The 22,368-nt window shown below is 39.8% G+C and overlaps 1 protein-coding gene across 1 annotated transcript in view; it reads left to right on the forward strand.

The window, feature by feature from the left end:
* The window catches only part of LOC306827560 (neurocan core protein-like), a 43,042-nt gene extending 21,635 nt beyond the window's left edge, over positions 1 to 21,407 (forward strand). The window contains exons 10-20 of the mRNA XM_079349466.1: positions 3 to 160; positions 251 to 398; positions 2,092 to 3,138; positions 7,520 to 7,636; positions 12,500 to 12,613; positions 15,935 to 15,986; positions 16,153 to 16,259; positions 17,239 to 17,321; positions 18,517 to 18,661; positions 19,573 to 19,755; positions 20,175 to 21,407. Coding sequence (XP_079205592.1) covers positions 3 to 160; positions 251 to 398; positions 2,092 to 3,138; positions 7,520 to 7,636; positions 12,500 to 12,613; positions 15,935 to 15,986; positions 16,153 to 16,259; positions 17,239 to 17,321; positions 18,517 to 18,661; positions 19,573 to 19,755; positions 20,175 to 20,293 — 2,273 coding nt within the window. The 3' untranslated portion in view covers positions 20,294 to 21,407. The remainder of the gene's footprint in view (positions 1 to 2; positions 161 to 250; positions 399 to 2,091; positions 3,139 to 7,519; positions 7,637 to 12,499; positions 12,614 to 15,934; positions 15,987 to 16,152; positions 16,260 to 17,238; positions 17,322 to 18,516; positions 18,662 to 19,572; positions 19,756 to 20,174) is intronic.
* Positions 21,408 to 22,368: the final 961 nt, after the last annotated feature.

The raw sequence follows: 22,368 nt of genomic DNA on the forward strand, positions 1-22,368 counted from the left end.
AGTGCCAGACCCTTGGTCCTCAGACTCTTCAGGGTCATTTATGACCCTTCAGCTGACTCCAGGACAGCGCTTATTCGACTGGGGAGAGTCACTTGAACCTGGCCCTGAGTCAGAGGAGTTTCTTCGCCCGCCAGTCCAACCAACACCTGCTGAGAAGAAGGTCGGACTGGGTTAAATGTTTTGATTTTGAAATTCAAAATCCTTTTTTAGCATTACTGAGCCAGCTCTGTCCTTCCACTTCTCACTGAAGGTGATCTCAAAGATTGTTAAATCCATCTGGAAGCCTTGGAACTACCTGGCGGGGACTGAAGATGAGGAAGGAACCCAAACAACAAGTGAACAGGCAGGGGAAGAGGAGCCGGCCACAGAGAAGACAGATGAGTCAAATCCATCCCCAGGTGAGTGCAATAGTGTTGCTATGTGTTTGTTAACACATAGCAACAACAGAAACGCTTGATGAACGTGTGCCGTGCTCTTAATATGTTTCTCATGAAGCTCTAGGTCTGTGATGTTGTGGGTGCTGAATTGGGTACCAAAACAGGATAGCACATTAGTCACAAACAAGCTATAGGAACCAAAGTCCTTTAAGAAACAGACTTCATAAGAGGTAAAAGTGGGAGAGCAGAAAGTTGGAGCTGGGGTGTTTATACGTGGCTGGTATCCTGAAGGGGCCACCTAAATCCACCTGTCTGTGCGGCTCAGGTCGACTCTGTGCAGAGTTGCTAACAAGCAGTGATTGACACCAGCTGTGACAGCTGACAAGCTACAGCTGTTGGCTTTGATCTCCTCACTGTATTGCAATTTAGATAAATATGACCTTTTACCTTTTGGGGTATGAATATTATGATACATTTTATATATAAAAATATAAAGAATGATTTGAGTAAAGCAGAGATATTTCTCAACTATTGCATATGTAGTTTGTAGATGAGATTAATGCAGAAACCACGTCTATCAATGGTCATAAGCATTGTGTATGAAAACATCTTGTTTCCTTAAATTGTCAGAGAAAGGCAAGCAGGCAATGGAAAACGAATGTCATCAACCTTTGTTCCTCTAAGCATTAGCAGGTTTATAGTGCTTAATGTAAGGGCTGTGGGTGAAATGTTTTTCCAAATTGCAGGAAAGTCTGTTCAGCCTTTTTGAAACTGTGTTACAAAGGGGTTGATTCAATTCTGAGGCAATATGTGAGGCTGCAGTGGTCTTTAGTTTTAAGTCAATGTGAACTGAACTGTGGGTGTGTGTGTCGAGAAAGGTTTAAGACACATTAAAAAATTCAAAAGCTCTTAGATTGATGCCCTTGCAGAACAGAGGTTAACTGCTCTTTGTTTATGCATCTCTGTTAGCTACATGGTCACTTGATATTGAAAGCAAAAATGTTGCAAGTGTGCAGTTCACTGGACAACAAAACCAGAATGTTGTATGATTAATACAAGGTTAGCAATTAATATTTAAAAAGATAGGCTGATATTGGTTTACTTTGGCTTTCTTATCTTAATTCCTCTACAGACATTTTGTATTGTTAATCACCAAGCCAAATTACTGTGCTTACAAGCGGGGGAAGCTATTTAATTACGGTAGCTATTTAGTTATATGAGGATGGACTTTGACATGAATGACACTTGCTGGTCACAAACTGGTAATTATAACAACTCTATTAGGACATGAAAGGCCTACTGTAATGAAGGATCAAACTTACAGTCACTGTATGTTAGACGCTGTATGTTTAAAACAAGGATTTTCTCCTGCCTTCATAAGTCTACTAACAGTATTTCCTTACATAATAAAGAGTGATTTCTACTGTAAAGTAATGTTTAACATGATGTTTGCATGCTCTCCCTTTGCTCTCCCTTGCTGATAATATACTCGATGGTGATGGTGTGGTGATAAGGAAAATCAACTCAGGGATTACTCAGGCAGCTTTGATTTGCTTGGTTTTTGTCTCCCTTGGCACAGAAAGTGATTCTAAAGTATATTGTTATTTTCTGTTTTTTCGACATTCTTGGCATTGTCTTTAAGACTATTCTGAGTATGCCATTGTTGTACTCCTGACTCACCTTGTTTTTCTTTGTTTTGTTTTTTTGCTGGCAGGTTTGTTTTCCTGGGGAAGTTCATGGTTCAACGTTCCCTCAAGAGAAAACTCTACACACGCCAGTGAAGATTCACCTACTCGTCTGGCATCGACTTTGGCTGCCTCCAGTAACTCCATGACAACAGAGAGCACCAAGAGTTGGAATAATCAAGAGACTTCCATCACCTCCAGCTCTAAGCCTGAAATCCTCTCATCCAGCACTGAAACCTGGGTCCGTGTCGAGGTGGAGACCACTACTCAGTCAGGTGACAAAAAGGATGACACTGTGACTTCTAGATCCGGTGGACGAGGAGGAAGAGGACGGGGGAAGAAGAACAGAGGGGAGGACAGGAGCAGAGGAGAGGAGAAGGGGAAAGGAGACGAGAAAGGGAAAGGAGAAGATGAGGGAAGCGGAGAAATCACTGGCGCTGAAGCAAAGGGGGAGATACAAGTTTCCCGCCGACCAGTCGGAACCAGTAAACCCAGAGAAAGATCCAGAGAAAGATCTCGAGAGAGGGGGCACAGGAAGGGACAGTCTACAACCACCGCCACAACTACCACTACCACCACTGCTAATCCTCTGGAGCTCATAGAGGTTACTTCAACTTGGACAGAAAGCACAGGAGTATCCACAATGGAGGCACTGTCTTCTTCACCAGAAGAAACCCCAAAACCATCAACCTCACTGGATCAGTCCATCAACACCACTCCAATGTCTTCATCTCCATCCTTCTTTCAATCTTATTCTTCTCCCTCTACCCAGTCTCCATCCAATACCCAAACCCCCTCTCTCTCTCCCTCCCCTTCATCGCCTCCTTCTCAATTGAAAGAGTCTGTTACATCTGGGCATTTGAAGAACCAAGACAAACCCCTGACACCTCTGAAATGGTACCCAGTGTACAAACCTGCTCTTAACAGCTCTCTGGATTCTCCTCCCGCTGCACTCCCAGATGAGGAGGAGCCAGCTTGGTCTCATGCTGTGGGCTCAGGGGCCTTGTTACCAGGCAACATGGAGGAAGAGAGCAGAGGAGGAGTCAACATCAGCACCATAACAATCAGCACAGCAGGTGAGTATGTATGTCTGATTTGTAGAATAGTAGCATTGTGTTTATAGCAGAAATACTTTTTGAAACAAAGATAATTTCTGATTCTTATAACAAGAGCCACATTTCTATAGTTTGACCGAGATCTTTTAGAGCAAATGCAAACTAGAGACCTCTGAATAAGACATTTTTACTACATATACAGTACTGAACATGAGCAGTCAGTCAGTCAGATAATCACACAGGTTTAACTCCCAGGAGTATCTATTGTGAAAGGGGGGGAGCAAATACACACACTATTACCCAAGATGTTAACGTTGTCACAATTTAAAGACCGATTTTCGGGTAAACTTGGCAGTTCCTGAGATAGTCACAAAATGTGATATTTATATTGAGTGTGTAGGGTGCTAAATTTATTTTCTATTCGTTCCAGTGAGTAAGACCTCTTAACCTGCATGACACAGTCGTGGCATGAAATCCTTAAAGGCTTTCTCATCAGGAATTTTTTTTTTCTTTCTCGCATAAAACTAAGTTTTGTGTACTGTGTGAAGCTGGATGTTAAAGGTCACAAATTATAGTCCTTATGAACACTTTAAAATAAGTCTTATAGGTCCCCAAAACATGTCTGTGAAGTTGCTTGCCAAAAATCCACTCTGATCCAGTATTTTAGCATGTCTATTAACCCGTCTTTTAGCCCTGCTCAGAAGTGTTTCTGTCTGCAGCTTTATATGAAGGTGTGCTGTGTTTGACCACGTCCTCTGAAAGGGCTTGGGTGGTTCTAGATTTCCTGCACCCTGCTCTCTTGTACATGTTGAGAAGGCAGAACAAACACCTTGCTTTGGGAGTGGAGCAGGCAAAAGACAAAGAGGATGGACTTTTCTCATGATTTGGAGGTTTTTAGACAGGCCACATATTCGTGTTTTGAAAAGTGTTTTTTTGCATAATATCTGACCTTATTTTTTAACAATTACAGATCCCAAATAACAATCTTTTCTAAACCATAAGACGGTGCCTCAAGCAAGTGTTTCCACGTGTTAAAAACACAATGGTGCCAAAACTATTTGTTAGATTAAAAAATAATAATAATGTTGACGTCAAATTAATGCATCAGTAAAAGTTCTGTGAGGACAATGGTTCACTTAATGCTGGCTTGGTGAAGAAGATGGTGGTAGAAATGGTTTGCATTCTCTTATGTAAAAGGAGAACACAGGTTTACAGGTTGCTCGAAAGTTGTAGTTTTAATATGCTGTATTTTCTCAGACAATTATTTGTTGTTTGTTTTGCTACTGTTGTTGATCCAAATACTGCCAAACCAGAGGCTGGCTTATTGTTGAAGGAAAACAGGTTTTTCAGAAGTAGATGTTTTGTTTTGTTTTTGCTAAGAATTAGATGACGAGATTGTTAACAGTCATGTTTGTTGTTACTAAAAGTGTTCTGTGATACAGTAGTAGTAGTAGGTAGCTTGTTAGCTAGCTCACGCAAAGCCTTGACTAAGGAGAAACGGCTAGCCTAGTGTAAACTCATAGTTTGTCGAAAGTGTTAACTCTTTGAAAGGGGGTCATGTGACAGACTCATTGGCTGAGAGAAGTATTGTAATGAGTGACTGCAGGAAGTTGCTTATCGTTAAAAGTGTATAAGTTGAAGCGTTAGCCTACTTGTTTTTCAATTAAAAAAAGGAATTACGCTACTTTGGTTAGTCGATTTTTAATAAACCTCAAGCATAGGCAATATAGATTTATCAAAATAACTACCCTTGAGATTGACTTTACATGTCTTCCCTTCCCCTCCCCTCATGCCTATGAAAAAACTAAATCGCCCTGTATTTCCTGGCTGTATACCTTTTATTCCCGCCAGAAGCCACATTTCTGCAATCATATACAATCTGTTGGATAAGTCTCCAGCACAGTATATATATCGGTGAAATCCAGACTAGCTCCCTGATTCACTTCTTATTTTTTTGCCTGATAATCAGAGCTTGCACAGGAAACATCCTATCACCAGGCATTTGAAAGCCCCCTGGGCATCATGCTATCACACATTTCTATGGTGATTTATTTTTGCTCCCTTTGAAAGCGGCTTATGTCTGCAGCAGGCTCGTCTCAGCTGCCTGCTCGGGGTGTGTGAGAAGTCTACAGATGGAAAACAGCTGTAAAATGTATCGACTAGAAGCCGAGGGCGACCATTTGGGCTGCTGGTGTACAGTATGAAGACTGGTTGATTGACAGAAACCCTGGAGTCATGAAAGATGAAGGCCATAAACAAACACATAAACAAATGTCCATACCTTTGCACAAACAGCACAAGTGGAAACATTTGGTCTCAGAAGATTGGAGCAAAATAATGACTTCACCCTCTTTCTCTTTTCTTTACATCTACACACTCTCGGCTGCAGCTCAGTCCCTTGTGGCATGGTTTCATGGCGTTGGTCAGTATTTTCTCTCCTGACTGGATCACTGAGCACTTCATCAGTCAGTTCAATCAATGAGGGAGAGGAGAAAAAAAAGAGAAGCCTTAGGTTGCATTCAGGGACCTTCAGTAAGGACATTGTTCTCAGATGTTTCTTGTGCGGTGCACTAAAACACCATGCTGTCAACTTTCTTTCCATTGTCTGATGCCTGTCAGCACATTTTTATCAAAACATCTTTCAGCAACATTTTAATCACAACCAAGTTTTGCCTTCTTGTTTTTTATCTCCTCCCTTCATAGAAATGCCAGGGCTGCCTGTGAGGTTGAAAGCTCTTATCCCAGAATCACATTTCCAAAGTAAACCATATTTCTGCTGTGTTTATAGCTGAGATTACTCCAAGCAAAAGCTCTGTATGATGTGTGAATTAATTATTTGGTCCGCTTTACAACTACAAAGTCTTTACCTTTACTGTCCTATCTCTGCAAACTTATTTGTTGGTTTTTGCTGCCGCCAGCTTATTGTTGTTGTTTGTGCTGGCGGTGTGGGTGAAGCGCAAGGGACAGTCCAACCTGTCAGCTCCTTCTATACACTATTGATTTTTCTGCACCACTCGCTTTAATGAATCACAGCAGGTTTATCTACCCACACCTACGGTTATACACACACACACACATTCAGTAGTAAATCTGCTTGTCATAACAGTTGATATTTGTCAAACAGTCCATAACCTTGACTGATAAAGAGGAGGGAAGTGGACTCCAGTCTGGACTGCTCCACCTTCAATGAAATGCATGGCTGGTTTAAGCACCTAACTTTACAGAATATAAACCAGAAGCTTAGGATTCGGCCAAAAAAGAAAATTAACATAAATCTATATATGATGTTATTTAGAAATCGTATTTTCTACCGAAGTCCTCGAATGAAAACCTCCATCTTTTGTCCCTTAATGTATATTTTTCCCAACACAACAGCAAAAATGATGATCATTCAGAGAGTGTGAGCTGGAGATTACCGCTTCTGGTTAGTCATTGGACAGGATCAACCTAAATGCTAATCATAGCTGGTGTATTGATTTTCCTTCATCATAATGTGTAAACACAAACATACAGAACCGCAAATACACAAAGCATCATCTTCACACACAACCCCCTCCTCTGCAGTGCTCAGTATGTCAGAGAGAGAGAGAGAGAGAGAAAGAGAGGGAGAATGCTGGCAGAACAAAGACTCCCACAGCCACAGCTTTAGCGGCCAGGATGAACGAATGGTGGTTTTCAAAGACCTGAAGTTGCTCCTAATGAGCGGCTCAGGGGAGAAACACGTGGTGGTGTGTCAATTGATATGGAAATGTGTAATTGTGGAAGGAGACCACACGCATGCACACATTTAAGGGGTGAATATGCTCAGCGGGAGGTCTGCTCGTTTCTGTTGAGGACGCCTAATGTCTGAAGTTCTCACGCTGCCCACGACACCCGCCGGAGTGAGCCAAGGCCTCTCTTCCCATATGGTTACCATGACAACTGTGGATGTGAGTGGATGGCGAGGGTTGAAGCTCTCTGCCTTCTGATCCCTTTGAAAAGAGACCAAGTGTGAAATGGATATGCGTGTGTTGTAAATGCTGGTTTTTGGCTGAGCTGCAATTACAGAGAATCAGAGTGCCACGTTTTTTTTTTCAATGAGTCATACAAATATTTTTGTTGTTCAAAAAACCTCAGCAGCTGTGATGGTAAGTGTTTCTAACAACCAACTTTGTAGAATCTCCATGAAAATAAACAATTGATTAAGTTTTATTGATCCTTTTATTGATAAAACACTTTTCCAAAGCAACAAAAATCTACTGCACAGGTTTTTCCCCTTTTTTATTATTTGTTTTTCCTCCGTATTCTTCATTGTCTTCATTTGTCTCATACAGGGAGTGGGAACATCATTGAAAGAATTTGAATATGTGATTTAAAAAAAGTGATTGCCTAAAATCCTTCAATTTTTATGTCTGTGTTTCAGTTGAAGTAGAGCCCTGCGTGACGAACCCGTGTCTGCACGGAGGAAAGTGCCTTCCTCAGGGAACGGGCTACAGCTGCTACTGCCCACAAGGATACGCTGGGGAAAACTGTGAGATTGGTAAGTACTGTTTACACACAAATGCGCGCACAGACACACACACACACACACACACACACACAAACGCACACAAACAAACAGACGGAAAGCACACATGAATTTACAAAGAGAAATAAAGTCAGCCTTGCATAAGTCTATACATATTGATGAAAGGATCTCCAACAGCCTTTTGTTAAGTCAAAGGTCAAGCTGTCCATCACACTGAGGTTGCTGACAGCGTCCTCACCAGCACCGCAGTAAACTTCAGTGCATATTGTACACTCAGACATGCACACATACACACAGAGCGCTGACACGCCTCGCCGACCCCCAACGTTACATATTGCCATTTTGTTCTCCCATTACGCCTCTGTCACTACCTCCGATAAAGGATCAGGAGGTGGAGTGACTAAGCCCCACCTTTCTTGCAACTGTGGTTTCACATTGTACATAAGGAATAAAAAGGACGTACGTGTTACGCCTTCAAATGGCAGTCTGTCAGCGCCATGAGAGGAAGGAAGTCGTATAAAGGCAGGGTCAGAGGTTCCCAACTCAAAACCCACCTGTTTAAACTGGCATACTCACTGTAACTGTTCACTCCACACTACACCTGTCTTTTGTTTGTTTTTATGTTTGGTTTTAACCTAATGTATTGTTTTTATCCACTGTAAGGCGACCTTGGGTGGCTTGAAAGGCGCCATTAAATAAAATGTATTATTAAGGTTGGATTATCTGTGTAGACTACTGTTAATGGATCCTTTGAGATCAAACTAAAGGCAAGTTCACTGCCAACATTCCTGTATAAAGTATTATGTAGAAAAGTAAAATATTATGAACTTACAGTGACTAGAATTTTTAGTTGAATTGATTTTTGTCCGTTATGGGATGCCTACAGGTTCTGCAATCAAATCAAGGTCTCTCCTTGTTTCGTCATTGCACAAAGAAAAAATGTTGTAAGCTCTCTCTTTCAGAACAGAACCAAAAACCAATCAACTGTTTCTCACCCAAAGGTCTTGATCCCCGAAGAAACCGCATAGAAATCTATTCATGGAATGTTGTAATTCAATGCTAACTAAAGGAGCAACCAAAGGACAGAGAAAAAAAACAGGATAACCTTCTTCTGCAGGGTTAAAGATGGCTGAGAGACACTGATCTTTGCTGTTTGTTATTCCAGCTTTAGAGCTTAGAGATAAAATACTATTTACTACAGAGGGGATAAGTTGAGAGCCACGATGCACAAAAGAAAACTGACCTGCATGAGCTAAAAGACAATATCTTTAATCAACATTATTCGGATGAATTATTTTTTATCTACATGTCATTTCCTCTCCCTTTATTTGGATTTCCTCTGTGTTTTGCCTATGTCTGTTCAGCTGTTTTGTAAGGTCAGGCCTGTATGCGTCAAACCAGAGTGTGAATATGTTATCTGCTGTGTTTTCAGTGACCTAGATGTGGTCCTGTGTCTTCAAGTCAAGAATAAATATTAGCTATTGGATTTATACCAACACATGAGGGGCAGAGTGCCTGTTAGGCAACATTTCCACTCCATTTGCGTTTTGTGACATCTGCTGTTTATGCCACAAACAAATGGAGCAGAAATTTTGCCAAACCGGCAGTGGGCCCACCGAATTTATGTGTTTATCCAATAGCGACAGTCCTGGCAGATATTTATTCTTGACTTTTATCATGGACCACCTCTGGCTTCTCAATGCCAATTTTTATCAAATGCTTCCATGTGGTGTATGGTTAAAATCTTTATGTCGACCAATTGCATTTGAAGTCAAACAGATTAATATTCACCCTTTCAGATGGATGGTTTTGGCTCTGAAATCACAAAAAGAAGCTTTAAAATCATGCAGTTAAATGTTATGATCTAAAATTTTCCAGTTTGATAAAAGCCCTATCATCAGTCATTGGTTGACTACCCAGATGAAAACACATTATTTTATTATTCTCTGGTGTTACTGACTCGGGGATGAGTCACCATTATCAAGAAAAATCTCAAGCAGCATTGATCACAAAGCAGAGGTTTGGTCTAAAAGAAGGAATTAATGCTGCATTCACTTTGTTTTTCTTTCTTCATTCTGAGCTGCTGGTAAACAGTTACTCTGACTAAACAAAGAGCTGGTTGATGACTACAGATGATGAAACATTAAAAGCAGATGGAAACAAATAAGAAAAATTCAAACCATCAGTTTGGATGCTGTTTGGTTCTCTTTATGTTAGATGAGCAGCTTCCCCAGTTGTATGCGGCTACCCCCAAATCAAGCTAATGTTTCCTGTATCACTTTCCGTTCTACATTATAACATGAAGCCCGTCTGTCTGTTTTATGTCCACAATCTTATCAATATGATACAAATTCTTCATATCAATACTCTCTGCAATTTGCACTTCATTCAGTCTCTTAGTCTCTTAGAAATCACAACTGGAAATTTGGATAGTCAGAATGTAACCATAGATTTGAGTTTAACACACCTTAAACCATTCAGCAGTCGCTTTTTTTTAATAATTGTCATCAATAATACTTTAAATAGATCACTGTATTTTTATATATATGGCATAATCACCCTCTTTTTTAAAACTTCTATAATTCTTCCAAACTTTAAAACCAAATGTCCCCTTAATGCGAGAACATTTTTCAAGTGGTGGTTTAGCTTAGCTCTTTATGTACCAAATCAGACTCCCTCTGTTGCAGATGTACAATAACACACTTTGACACACAGGTATGAATTAGTCTTGAGAGTGCTTCTTTGTTCTTTAATATATTCTCAGCTCATTAGGTTGCCAAACCAAAGTAAGTTATAGCTTTAGGATAAATGAACCTTATAAACCAGCATTCTTATCTCTATTCAAAGTCCCATTCAGGCAGTGAACACCTTAAAACTTACAGAGTGCCAAGTTTTATTCATCCACTGCGCAGTAAGAAGGAAAGAAGGACAAATTGACAGACGAACCGTCAATCTGACAGCCAGCAGCCGCTGTGTTGGTCTACAAGAGGCTTTGTTATGGATTTGCAGAATTTGCAGAATTATCTTTGAGAAGAGCAGCTTCCCCTCTGCATAATGGATGAGAGGGACAAGGGATCAGAGGTTTTCTATACTCAACCACTAAGAAGTGAGCTAATTTGAATGAAGAGAAGGGGTGTTTAACTATGAACAACAGTAGCGCTTATACAGGTCATTCAGGGTCAGACTAGTTATGATTAGTTTGGGGATGTTTCAGTTGTTCAACTTTTGTTCAACACTTTTTACTGTAGTAGAATTTTTTTTTTTTGCTACTACAGTACAGGGTTTATACAATGATATTAATCATAATCCATATAAAACTAAAATGTCCTTAATTTAGGCGATGCAGTATGCAACATTGACTAACTTGGGATTTTCACATTTTAAATGGATTTTTTTTTCGCAGAGATTGAACCCATGCAGGTTTCTTTTAAACTCTATAAATCAGATGTTTATGTTTAAAAAAAGAAAGCATTGAATTAGACTATCTGAGATTTTGTTACATTGCCTCTCATTCTCTTGCCACAAATGCAAGATGTGTGCAGATTTCATATAGCAGCTTGTCAAAGAAGATTATTTTTTAAAAGGAGAAGTGACTCTTGCAAACTCTCTGACTGTGCTCTTAACTTCGGTCACCCCTTTCATCTTGCAGCTCAACAGTACAAAACTTGGAGCCTGTTAGAACCGTATGATTCATTTGAGAAGGCATATAAACCGTGGCTTCTGTGTCTGTCCTCTAAAAACTTTGTTCTGTTGCCATTTTTATAAACAAATAAACTGCCTGTGCTGTCAGATTAAAGTATTATCAAACCTCCACTGCAGACACCACAGTTCAAGTAAAAAAAAACTGGATTAGAATGAGAAATATTCAAAAACAAAAGACCCAGCAAAATAGTTCTTCATTTCATACAATGTAGTCCAGCTTATAAATGAATCTGTGCCATAGGAAGCAGTCTGCAGTTTGTGTAGTAACACAGTCTGAAATGAAAGTTTCGTATGAGGCTAAAAAGGTCATTCTGGTTTGATTCGACTGAAACATTTACATCTTTACAGTCAATGACCTTTTCATAGATTGAGCTTTTTGCTTTCAACTAAGTGGCAGCTAAGTTCATAGGAAATACTTGGACGTAGGATTTATAAGCAGCTTTCTTTTTACACTCTCGCTGTGAGTTTTAATGGAATTCTGAAGTCCTGGGGCTGATCTGTTATAGTCCATCCAAAAAAGCCCAACAGTGGTCAAAGGAGATTACATGACCTCTACTTACAATGACAAAGTGATACTTTAAAGACCCCTGAGGCTAAATATTGCTTTTTTTCCACATGAAGAGGTTAAAGAGCAGAGTAAGCACATATAGCTTAGCAGCCCTGAAGCTGGTGGAGTGTCTGCTGATGCTTGGGGCCTCTTCAGCAGGGTGGATGAAGGCCAAACTGGGGGCTTGAACCCAAATTCTCTTCTATGTCATCTATGTTTATACTTTTGACTGATTTAAAAGAAGAGCCATGTGTTGTCCTTTTTGTATATGGGACGTTAAATAAAAAGAGGGGATTAGATATACATCCATCTCTGTGAATGCATGAAAAGCAATGTAACACTAGAAAGACTTTTAGAGGACACATGAGGATGGTTGGGGAATCAAACTGTCTGTATTATGTTCACACCTTTTAAGACTGCAGTCACCAACATAGATTGACTGATGACTAGTGTCTGTGCTTATAACTCAGACAGCACCCACATGTACTTTTTTATGGCAAAATCTTCTTCCTCTTCTTCTTCTTCTTCTCATCTTATTCCTCTTCATCAAAAAACATCCTTTTAATTTGAACCCTCTAATAAGATCTGCAACCTGCCTGTTCTCTTTTTTTCCCACTCCCTCACAGACGTTGATGACTGCCAATCAGAGCCCTGTGAAAATGGAGGCACTTGCATCGACAAGATTGATTCTTTCCTTTGCCTTTGCCTGCCAAGCTATGGAGGAGACACATGCGAGAAAGGTGGGCGTAAGAAAACTGCACACACACACACACACACACACACAGACAGACACACAGATCCTCCAAAATCTATGTGATTGGGAAGTATCATGCATTAATTTGACATGAAATAATGTTGTTATGTTATTGTAGCAGACTGTAACATTTGTGTCACATTGTAGTGTGTGAAGCCACAGCAGTGGACTTGTTAAGATTCATGCATATGATGATAGCAGTGACACTTTAAAAAAAAAAAAAAAAAAAAAAAAAAACGTGGTGGATTTAATCCCGATCACTGTGCAGCGTCTGTTGCGGCTTTATGTCACAACAGAATATCACAAAGACACATCTTTCAGCAGACTATTTGTCAGTTCAGGGCTGCAGGCTGACACTTACTGACTGTAACTCCTGCATACATAAGAAGAAAATCCACTCTTATTGGGAAGCATCACTTTGTATTTGCACAGTTTTCAGTCAGGATATTGCAAAAGAAAAATCAGTGATAAAGGTTTAATGTGTAATGTGACAGCACTACTTACTGTAAGTGACTCTAGTGAGATTTTTGAAACTGTGTATTCTCTGTAGTTTGAAAGTGTCTCTTTGAGTAACCTGTAAACCAACAGTAATTGCTTCATGAAGTATTCGAACAAATGTGTATTTCCCTGTGAGGAAAAAAAGCAAAGCAGCGTTTTAAAATTCAACCCTACATCGTTTTCAGTCATCTTTTTCTGTGCTTTGGAAGGTGCAGTGGTGTACTTTGATGTGTACACCTGCAACCATCTGTCAAACTGTGGAAAAGTGTACAAACCCAAAATACAAACACTGTCTTGCCCCATGTGCGCAAAAAGGGATCTAAATATTAAAATGTTTCTTTAACAGCCCTACTAGTGGTCAGACAGTTTGACAAGTTTGACACAACTTTGATAATACTTTGTCTTTTCAACATAAAAGGAGCAAGTTATTCTCAAGAGACACTAAATCCTGCCAAAATCACTAAACTACCGTAAATTCCGTACTATTGAGCGCACCTGGATATAAGCCGCACCGGCTAAAAATAAGTAAATAAATGTATTTGTACATATATAAGCCGCACTTGATTATAAGCCGCAGGTGTCCACGCTATAACAAGAGCTATTTACACAGACGTAGGCTACCGGTAACATCCGCAAATACTGTAGCGTCCGTACGGACGTTAAAGGACGACGAGAGCGTTCAAATAATAACTTTTAATAACCCGATCACTGTCGGCCGTGACCACGCCGTTTACAGCAGAGAGCAACACATAACTTGCCGTAACAATCCAACTCTCTCCCCCAGCGTTCTCTCATACAGCCACTCAACACGTTCTCGCTGGTGCATTCACTGACTCTTCACATAATCGGAATTATGAACACATTATCAACTACTGACTTTACAACATGAACTGTTACAATACGAAGCCTAGCCGACGGTGTCTGTAACACGGCTGATGAAAAAGATGACCGTAATATATTTCACAAGAAAAAGTCCATCCATTCACTGCCTCAGAATGACTTCATCACTCACTTCCTCAGTCTCTGTTGTCGCTGTCAGTGTCATCTTAACGTGCAGCAGCTCTGTTAGCTTCTTTGACAGCCAGGTCGATCGCCTTTAACTTGAAAGCTGCATCATATGTATTTCTCCGTGTGTTTTCCATGATGAGGGTGCGTGCATGAAGCGCAAAATTACTGATATTAAGATCCGACGTGACGAAGTCAAATGTTTTTGCGGCAGAAGCTCATTGTCCCCCATAAAAAATCCATGCATTAGCCGCACCGGAGTAGAAGCCGCAGTGCTCGAAGTGTGAGAAAAAGTAGCGGCTAATAGTCCCGAATTTACGGTAGATCTGACGTAAGTGTAGAAGCAGACTTAACTTATATGTGAAGATTTTTAAAAATGCAAAAAGTCACCCAACACAATAAAACTAATCAACTTAAAGCTCCTGCAACAAATCATGTAACAGACTGAAATAAATGTGAATGACTTTGCATGACCTAGAAAAGCAAAAAAGACCATCAATAACAACATAAGTTATTTCTGTGAATTTACTTCAAAGGCACATCTCCCCTGTCACAGGGTAGCTTTCAGACAGCAGGTAGCAAAAGCTTTTGTGTCAAACAAGCTTCATTTTGAGTTAATCGGCAACATTTTTAATAAAGACTGACAAGACTTTTTGTCATAACACTAGAATGAAAGACCTGCAATGAACAAGAGCAACAAATACAGGTACAACTCCCTCTTTGTCTACTGGGACAAAAGCGACATAACCTGAAAGTTCATCACAACAGCAAATTCAAAGTCAAAGTCAAAAAATGACATTAAAAAATGACTTTCACTGGTATAATATGACCTTTTTTTAAATGTGCAAATGTGTGCAAATTTAAATGTGTATTTGGGAGGAGTTCCCGAGTTAAAACTTGTTACTATAGAGGTGCTGCTCGTTGTTGCTGTTCCTCCTTTTAACGGTGTCCATGCTCAGCTTAGTATGCTAAAGAAGTAAGCAAGTAACAATCAAGACAGTGGGTGTTTTAATACTATATAAAACAGGCTATGCTGGACAGTAGGGCAGACGTGACATAGTGTGATACAGGCAGCCTAATGGACAGATTTATGGAAGGTAATTGGAAGGTACCTAAGAAGGTTTGAGGCACAATCACCGCATGAAGAAATAATTTACAGTCTGTAATATATCAATAAAAAGGAAATTTAGTCTCCTGAGCCTATAGCAAGAAATGTACCTGCATTTATGTGGTAGCAGTGATCACCCACCAACATGCACACGCACACTCAAACACTGACTCATCATTTCACTAATCTCAATCACCTCCCCCTCCAGCTCGAGATCTGTCCTGCTTGAAAGTGTGTGTGTGTGTGTGTGTGTGTGTGTGTGTGTGTGTGTGCGTGTGTGTGTGTGTGTGTGTGTGTGCGTGTGTGTGTGTGTGTGTGTGTGTGTGCGTGCGTGTGTGCACTAGCAGTAATGAGAATTAATGAATGTCTAACCTTTGGAGTTATAAATGAATCCACAGGTCTTGGTGTTATTAATGAATACTAATAATGCAGAGAGAGGGCTCCGTGTGCTGTGAATGGAAAAAGAGCCTGTGTAATTACAGTTCATGTATTTAGCCTCGGAAGAAGCCGATATCATATATTTTAGTCTTTATTTGCTAAATGAGATGGAACGCTCATTAAAAAAAGCTTCCTCTCTCCTCCAATCTCACACAGATTTTATCTTACTTTGCTTTCGTACATTAACCTTACATTTCCTTTAAAAAATTATTTGAACTCTTATCATCCCCCCTCTTTTTCTCTCTTCATTTTTTACAGACATTGAAGGCTGCGAGCACGGCTGGAGGAAGTTTCATGGCCACTGCTATAGGTAGGATCGATGAATAACAGGCATTTAACCACAGGTGCCTCATCTATCTCCATTACTCTTTTGGACCCTGGAGTTATATGAGACACTTAATGCAGCGCTCTGTATCAGTGTGTGGCTGCATAATACTTGAAATATTTGCATATTCACTCACTGCGTTGTTCCACAGGTACTTCACCCACAGACACACCTGGGAGGATGCAGAGAAGGACTGCAGAGAGCACAGCGCACACCTGAGCAGCATCATCTCCTCTACTGAGCAGGACTTTATCAATGGTTTGTGTGTTTTCTGCCAAACTGTGCCTTGTTTCATTATGTTTTTTACACAACTGTACACATATTAAGACAACAGAAAAAGATAGCAAAAAAGTTTTGGGTTTTTTTGTCTTAAATTGAAGCAGGGTAAACGACCAACAGTTTACTGTCTGATGCAGGGAGAGACAAGGAAATGTGAGAAAAGATATCAGAAATAAAATGATGCATTCATGAAACAATTCAGTATAAGACTGGGGGTTATTCAAGATAGATAAAAGACAGGTAGACTAACAATGGGAAACTATGATTTTACAAAAAATACTGTATCAATGAGGGTTGAGTTGTAGTTGTAATGTATTTTGCTTAAAAATGTTTCATTTTTATGACCACTAAAATATTAAACCAGAACCAGCAACCAAAAACATGACAAAAAGACTCTTTGTCCATGTCAGTAAAATACAACACATATTTGGATTGAATCCATAAAAACCAAGACAGTTAAATGGAGGTTTATGGACATGCGCATGTGTCACACTCTTCTCCCACCCATTCACAACCAATCACACAATGATGGCATAGGCTTTGTAAATTGACCATCAGAAGTAGCAAATCACATTCATACACATTCTTGCACTGCCGACAAAGCAACAGGAGCAACTTGGGGTTAAGTGATTTGACCCATCGGACATGGGGCTGCAGGAGTTTGAGATCTAATCATTGGCCTTCCGGTTAAGAGTAAACCAACTGAGCCACAGCCACCCACCCAGGTTGACGGAGGCCCAATAAAAATTCAAACAAGCAAACACTTGTATGATACCTCTTTTAGCTTTAACCATAACAAACCTCAGGGCTTGTTGAAAATCAGACGGAAGTGTAAAAATAGTTGGAGAAGCCGAGAGGCTGTCAGTAATTATCTGTAAGTTAAAGGGTCTAACTTAATTAGAAGTTTGGAAATAGATTAGTGGATTAAAGAAACTAGCTGCCCTGTTGTTTCTTACAGGTCTGGGTCATGACAACGCCTGGATCGGACTGAATGACCGCACAGTGGAGGACGACTTTCAGTGGACTGACAGCAACGATCTGGTCAGTGATCAGTTCTTAAACTCTGCTGCCATGTTGGTAATTCTGTTTTAATGGTTGCAGTTTGTTGTTTATCACATTAATGGGTAAATCAGCAACAATCAAAGCAAAACCGCACAAGTGTCATCAGACTTTGATTCAAGTGTCATTTAATTATAGCCTCACTCCCACTGCTAGACCAATTAGCAAATGCTAATTAGCCTGGGACGTCTCAGTCTTATTTATTGATTTCATGGAGCTTTACCATCATGTACAGACCTACAATGCATTGAGACGCTAACCAATCAGAGCAAGCACACCTCTGAGCTAGTGTTTGGCTTCGAGGCTGTAAAGCTGGTTCCTACCGTCAAGGATTCACGGGGGATTTATTGTTATTGAAGACATTTTTGAACATAAAAGGAAACAAAGTAAGGTACTCAGGTTGTAAAAGGGGGATATAAAATACAACAATATAAAATTAAAAAGTAAAGAGTCTGACTAAAACGATCAAATCTGTAATAAAAAGACCAAGCAAACTATTAAAAACGTAACTTTAAATATGTATTTAAAACAAAAAAAGATATGAATGAGCAGAGGAGACCTCAATGATACATTCCAGGTATTCAACCAAAGAAACATAGAAAAAGGCAGTAATAAAGAAGCTGGTTTATAGCTTTTAGCTTGAGAAAATATGGCACAACATGGTTTAGTAGCAAACTAAAAATCAATTTTCAAAAAATATACAGCTACTTTGTTGATTGAGAAAAAGCTTTGGTGGAATTTTAACACCGCCTATAATAGATAAAGTGTTGTGATTGGCCAAATGTGAAAGAAATCTGTGAAATTGAAGATATGTCAGCGCACACAAAACCTTGTAGATTAATTTTCATCCACAGATGGATCAATTTTGATTTGTTTGAAGAATTTGAGGGGGAACGCCAAAACAGTTCTTCTATGTTAGAAAATGTTGTATTCATAAAGGGCTTTTTGTCACTTATTGCAAGAAAATAAAAAAACCTCTTCACAGCCTTCAAAGCTTTTGATTCATAATGTTTAAATAGAGCTGTGTCTCTATTTCTGTCTTTTATCACAAATGATCTTCAAACAATCTTCTTTGCTCCAATAAAAGGCAGGATAAGAGAAGATTTCTGTTCTGAAGGTGATGACAAATGCAAGCAAAGACATCTGATTTCCTTTATTTGGTGTGTGTGTTACGCAGGTTTATGAGAACTGGAGGGAGAGCCAACCAGACAACTTTTTTGCCGGTGGAGAGGACTGTGTTGTGACGATCGCCCACGAGGACGGCAAGTGGAACGACGTGCCGTGCAACTACAACTTGCCATACATTTGCAAGAAAGGCACAGGTACTACTCTTCGGTCTGCAGTAACGTCCTCAGCTGCAATTACTTCACGAGGAGAGATTTTCTTTATACAGTTTTTCTGCTTGTTGTCATCTCTGACCAGCTGGCTACATGTTAGTCATCAGCACCCTTTGTTTCATGTGATGCTTTTTGGTGTAGAGAACCCTTCTTCCTCACGACGTGTCAGTTATTATTCTGACTTCTGTAGCTGTTTCATATTGGGTGAACTTTTTTCAGTCAAAGGCCACAACAGCAGTTGCTCCAAGAAATGGACAAAAAACCCCACAACCTTAAGTATAGATTGTGATTCAGCCTCCAACCTGTATTGATTCTTGAGAGCAATATCAATCTCAATCTCCCTCTTATTGCCTTCTCTCCCTCCCTGGAGCTCACTTACACTTACCCCGGCAGCAGTAGTTGCAGTTATTACCTTTTACTACCCTGTTCACAACAAATATGATTGGAAGAAAATTCCTCTGAGCCCTTTATGCCCGGCATTCCTATTACATACACTCACCTTCCCTCTGTTACCCAAATCAACCGATCTGAAAGTAAGCAGTAAGCTCTTATGTACGGCAGGATGCATATTAAGCAAGGGAAAGCAGTAGAAGAAAAAGGGCGGGAGGTATTAAGCGTGTTAAGAGTGCTTGTGTGTGTGGCTGTGGTTTCATGGTTTTGTGGTTCGGCTCTATTTCATGTCTGCTGCAGAAACCCATTACCTCCTCCTGGACTCGCCTCAGCTCTGCTCATCACTCACATACACAAGACTGCCATCTAGAGGCGAAACAAACCACTGATTTGTGTTGTGATTAAATTCAAATGCAACTAATACTTTCTGTACTTAAGTATGTGTGCCTAACATCTAAATGTCCAGATACATGCAATCCTTTTCCTGAAATTCTCTCTTTCTCCAGTGTTGTGTGGGACCCCACCCGCTGTAGAGAACGCCCATCTGATAGGTCGGCGGAGGTCTCACTATGACATCCATGCAGTGGTTCGCTATCAATGTTCCGAAGGCTTCTTCCAGCGCCACATCCCCACTGCTCGCTGCCGGGCTGATGGGAGCTGGGAGAGACCAAGAATCATCTGCACAAAGTGTGAGTGCTGAATGTCTTCTTTAACCCATAGTATGTGTGGAAAGGTGAAAAATATGAACACCTCAGCCTACATTTAAATGGATGAACACGTTCATCGTTTTTTTATTGTTTTTATAATAATCGTTGTTTATTTAATTGATCTTAATACATATTTGATTTATCTGATAAGCCTTTAATTCTGCTGCTGTTCTGGGGACCTAATCATTATTTTTTATGGTTATTATGATGGTTTTTTTTAAATCTCAATCTTGTAAATTAGCTTTCCCAGTCCCCTAAATTTGGCACATTCAAATACTCTAAATTTAACAGAATAAGCATGCCATGGAAAACTGTTATCAAATAACCAGATGATGTTTGTTGAGAACATCTATTACAGTACATGCACTTCTTAAAACCAACTTCTTATCCTCTTTTTTAAGCCCGTCGGTCTCACCGATACAGACGTCACCACCACAATCAGCACCATGAGCACCGCGGCCACCGGAGACACGGCGGAGAGGGACACAAGGCCCGATTGGACGCACAGAGCTACTACTGAACCAAATAGTAACACATCTGCCATGCTTAGGTGCTGAACATGGTCCATAATGACAGACAGTAGTTCCTCACAACACTTCCCTGCTTCTCACCCTGCTCTCTATAGCTTTACCCCTCTTCATGAAAAAGGTTTTCTCACTCTTAACACACAGTTCATCTCTGCGCCCCTCGTTTGGGTGTTTTGACGCTTCATTTTGACCCAGCTCTCTCTAACCAAGGTCCATGCGAACACTAATACTATCTCATTAACAGTTATTAATACCTACATAACATCTCCCTTCAGTGAATCCTCCTCCTGTCTATGAACTAAACCCGTCCCTCAGTCCCTCACACTGACAGAAGCGTGTGTGTGTGCATGTAAGAGAGAAACTTAGAAAAGTGCTGAGTCACTTCCTTTTTTCTAAAGGGTTTGCTTGTTCTACATGAAAAATGACTCTCACCCTAGTTTTCTGTTTACAAAGCACAGATGTATTTGAAGCAAGATAGCATTCAGCCCCTGTAACCCTAAGCTTTTTCTAAGTGTACTGTAGCTGTTACTTTTCCATAGAGTGTCTGAGTAGCTCGTCTCTTTTATTCTCCTGACATGCTTTTTTCTAATACCTGATATGTCATGATGTTATGTTACTATTTATTATAAATCTGCTAGTGAATATGCTTTCTTTTTTTACTTATACTTCAAAGAGTGGATAGAGCATCTTTTTTCTACAAAAGTATTAAAGTTCAAATCTTAACCATAAAACAAAATTAAACCTTTGATTGCCTCTAATCTCTGCATTGTAAATATTGTTGTGTTTGTTATTGGCTGATTGATAGCTGGACCTTGTCCAATGAAACAGACCCTCCCATATCCCCATAAGCACTTGAAGCTAATGAATATGTCGTAGTGATATGGACAGTTTGGGGTGGGATTTACAAGACTAAAGAAAACCAATTGATTGTATCTGATTTGTGAAATTCTTTCGATCTTTGCACGGCTAAACTTACAGGATGGGTAGAATGTCGATATTTTTTGTCCTTTGGTCTCTTTGATATTCGATCGTTCATCCACTTTTTTGGTGTTCTTATGACTTTTTGTCCTGCTGTTGTATTCCATTCTTAATAAAGTGAAAAAATAAGCAATGTTTCTGACCCTTTTTTTATTATCAACGCAAAAAACTTTTTTTTTTCAGTTTCTACTATTTGTCTGATTGTTGATACATTAATACTCGATCTCAAATAAGTGATTATAATTACATTAAGAGACATTGGTGTTGCCACAATCAAACCCAAACGTTTGAATAAGAAGCTTTATTGTCATACTGACAACACCATGATGCCAATCTCTTAGTTAAACCTATAATTATAACTATAACCTCTAACTTCATCTTCTGGAAAACTACAGAATAGTTAGCGTAACACTGTAAAGCTGCTATAAAAAAAAAAAAGCATGTTAGCATTCAATATTTAGCAAAAAGTATGAAGTAAACCTGTGCCTAATATAGAGGCAATATAATTTTACTTATGTTGACCATGTGGATAAAAAGCTGATTTAGGCTAGCGCAAATAAGTGTGGGCTTCATCCTATACCATAATGAATACTGACTGCTTCTTGTTTAATATGGTAGATTGTGTAAGCTATGTCTACTTTGTATTTTCAACAGCTTCTCTTGTTTGTACATTTATTTAGTGCTGAAGTATTAACATACTAAAAAAACACCATTACACTCAAATAAATAAAAGTATAAATCAAGGCTATGACCTTACAGGCAGCCTTATAAAGACAGTTTTGTTTCTTTATGTGAAAGTGACACCAGGGCATCCGGCACAAAAACGGTTTTAAGTCATGACCAGCTGACAGCTGCCTCATGTGATCCTTTGTACTGTTGTGTGACAGCTCACTGACAAGAGTTCACCTGTTATCAGCTTGACAGTAAACTAAACTGGGGCAGCCGTTCGCTGCACAAAGGGCCCGGTAACATCAGCGACAATGAGATCATAGTCATACGGTACCTGCAATATTTACAGTCTATGATTGATACGTGAAAAGATAGTTCAGTAAAACAAGCAGACCACTCCTTTTGTGAATTAATTACAGCA

Source organism: Symphodus melops (genome assembly GCF_947650265.1).
Source record: "Symphodus melops genome assembly, chromosome: 7".
NCBI classification, from domain to species: Eukaryota; Metazoa; Chordata; class Actinopteri; order Labriformes; family Labridae; genus Symphodus; species Symphodus melops.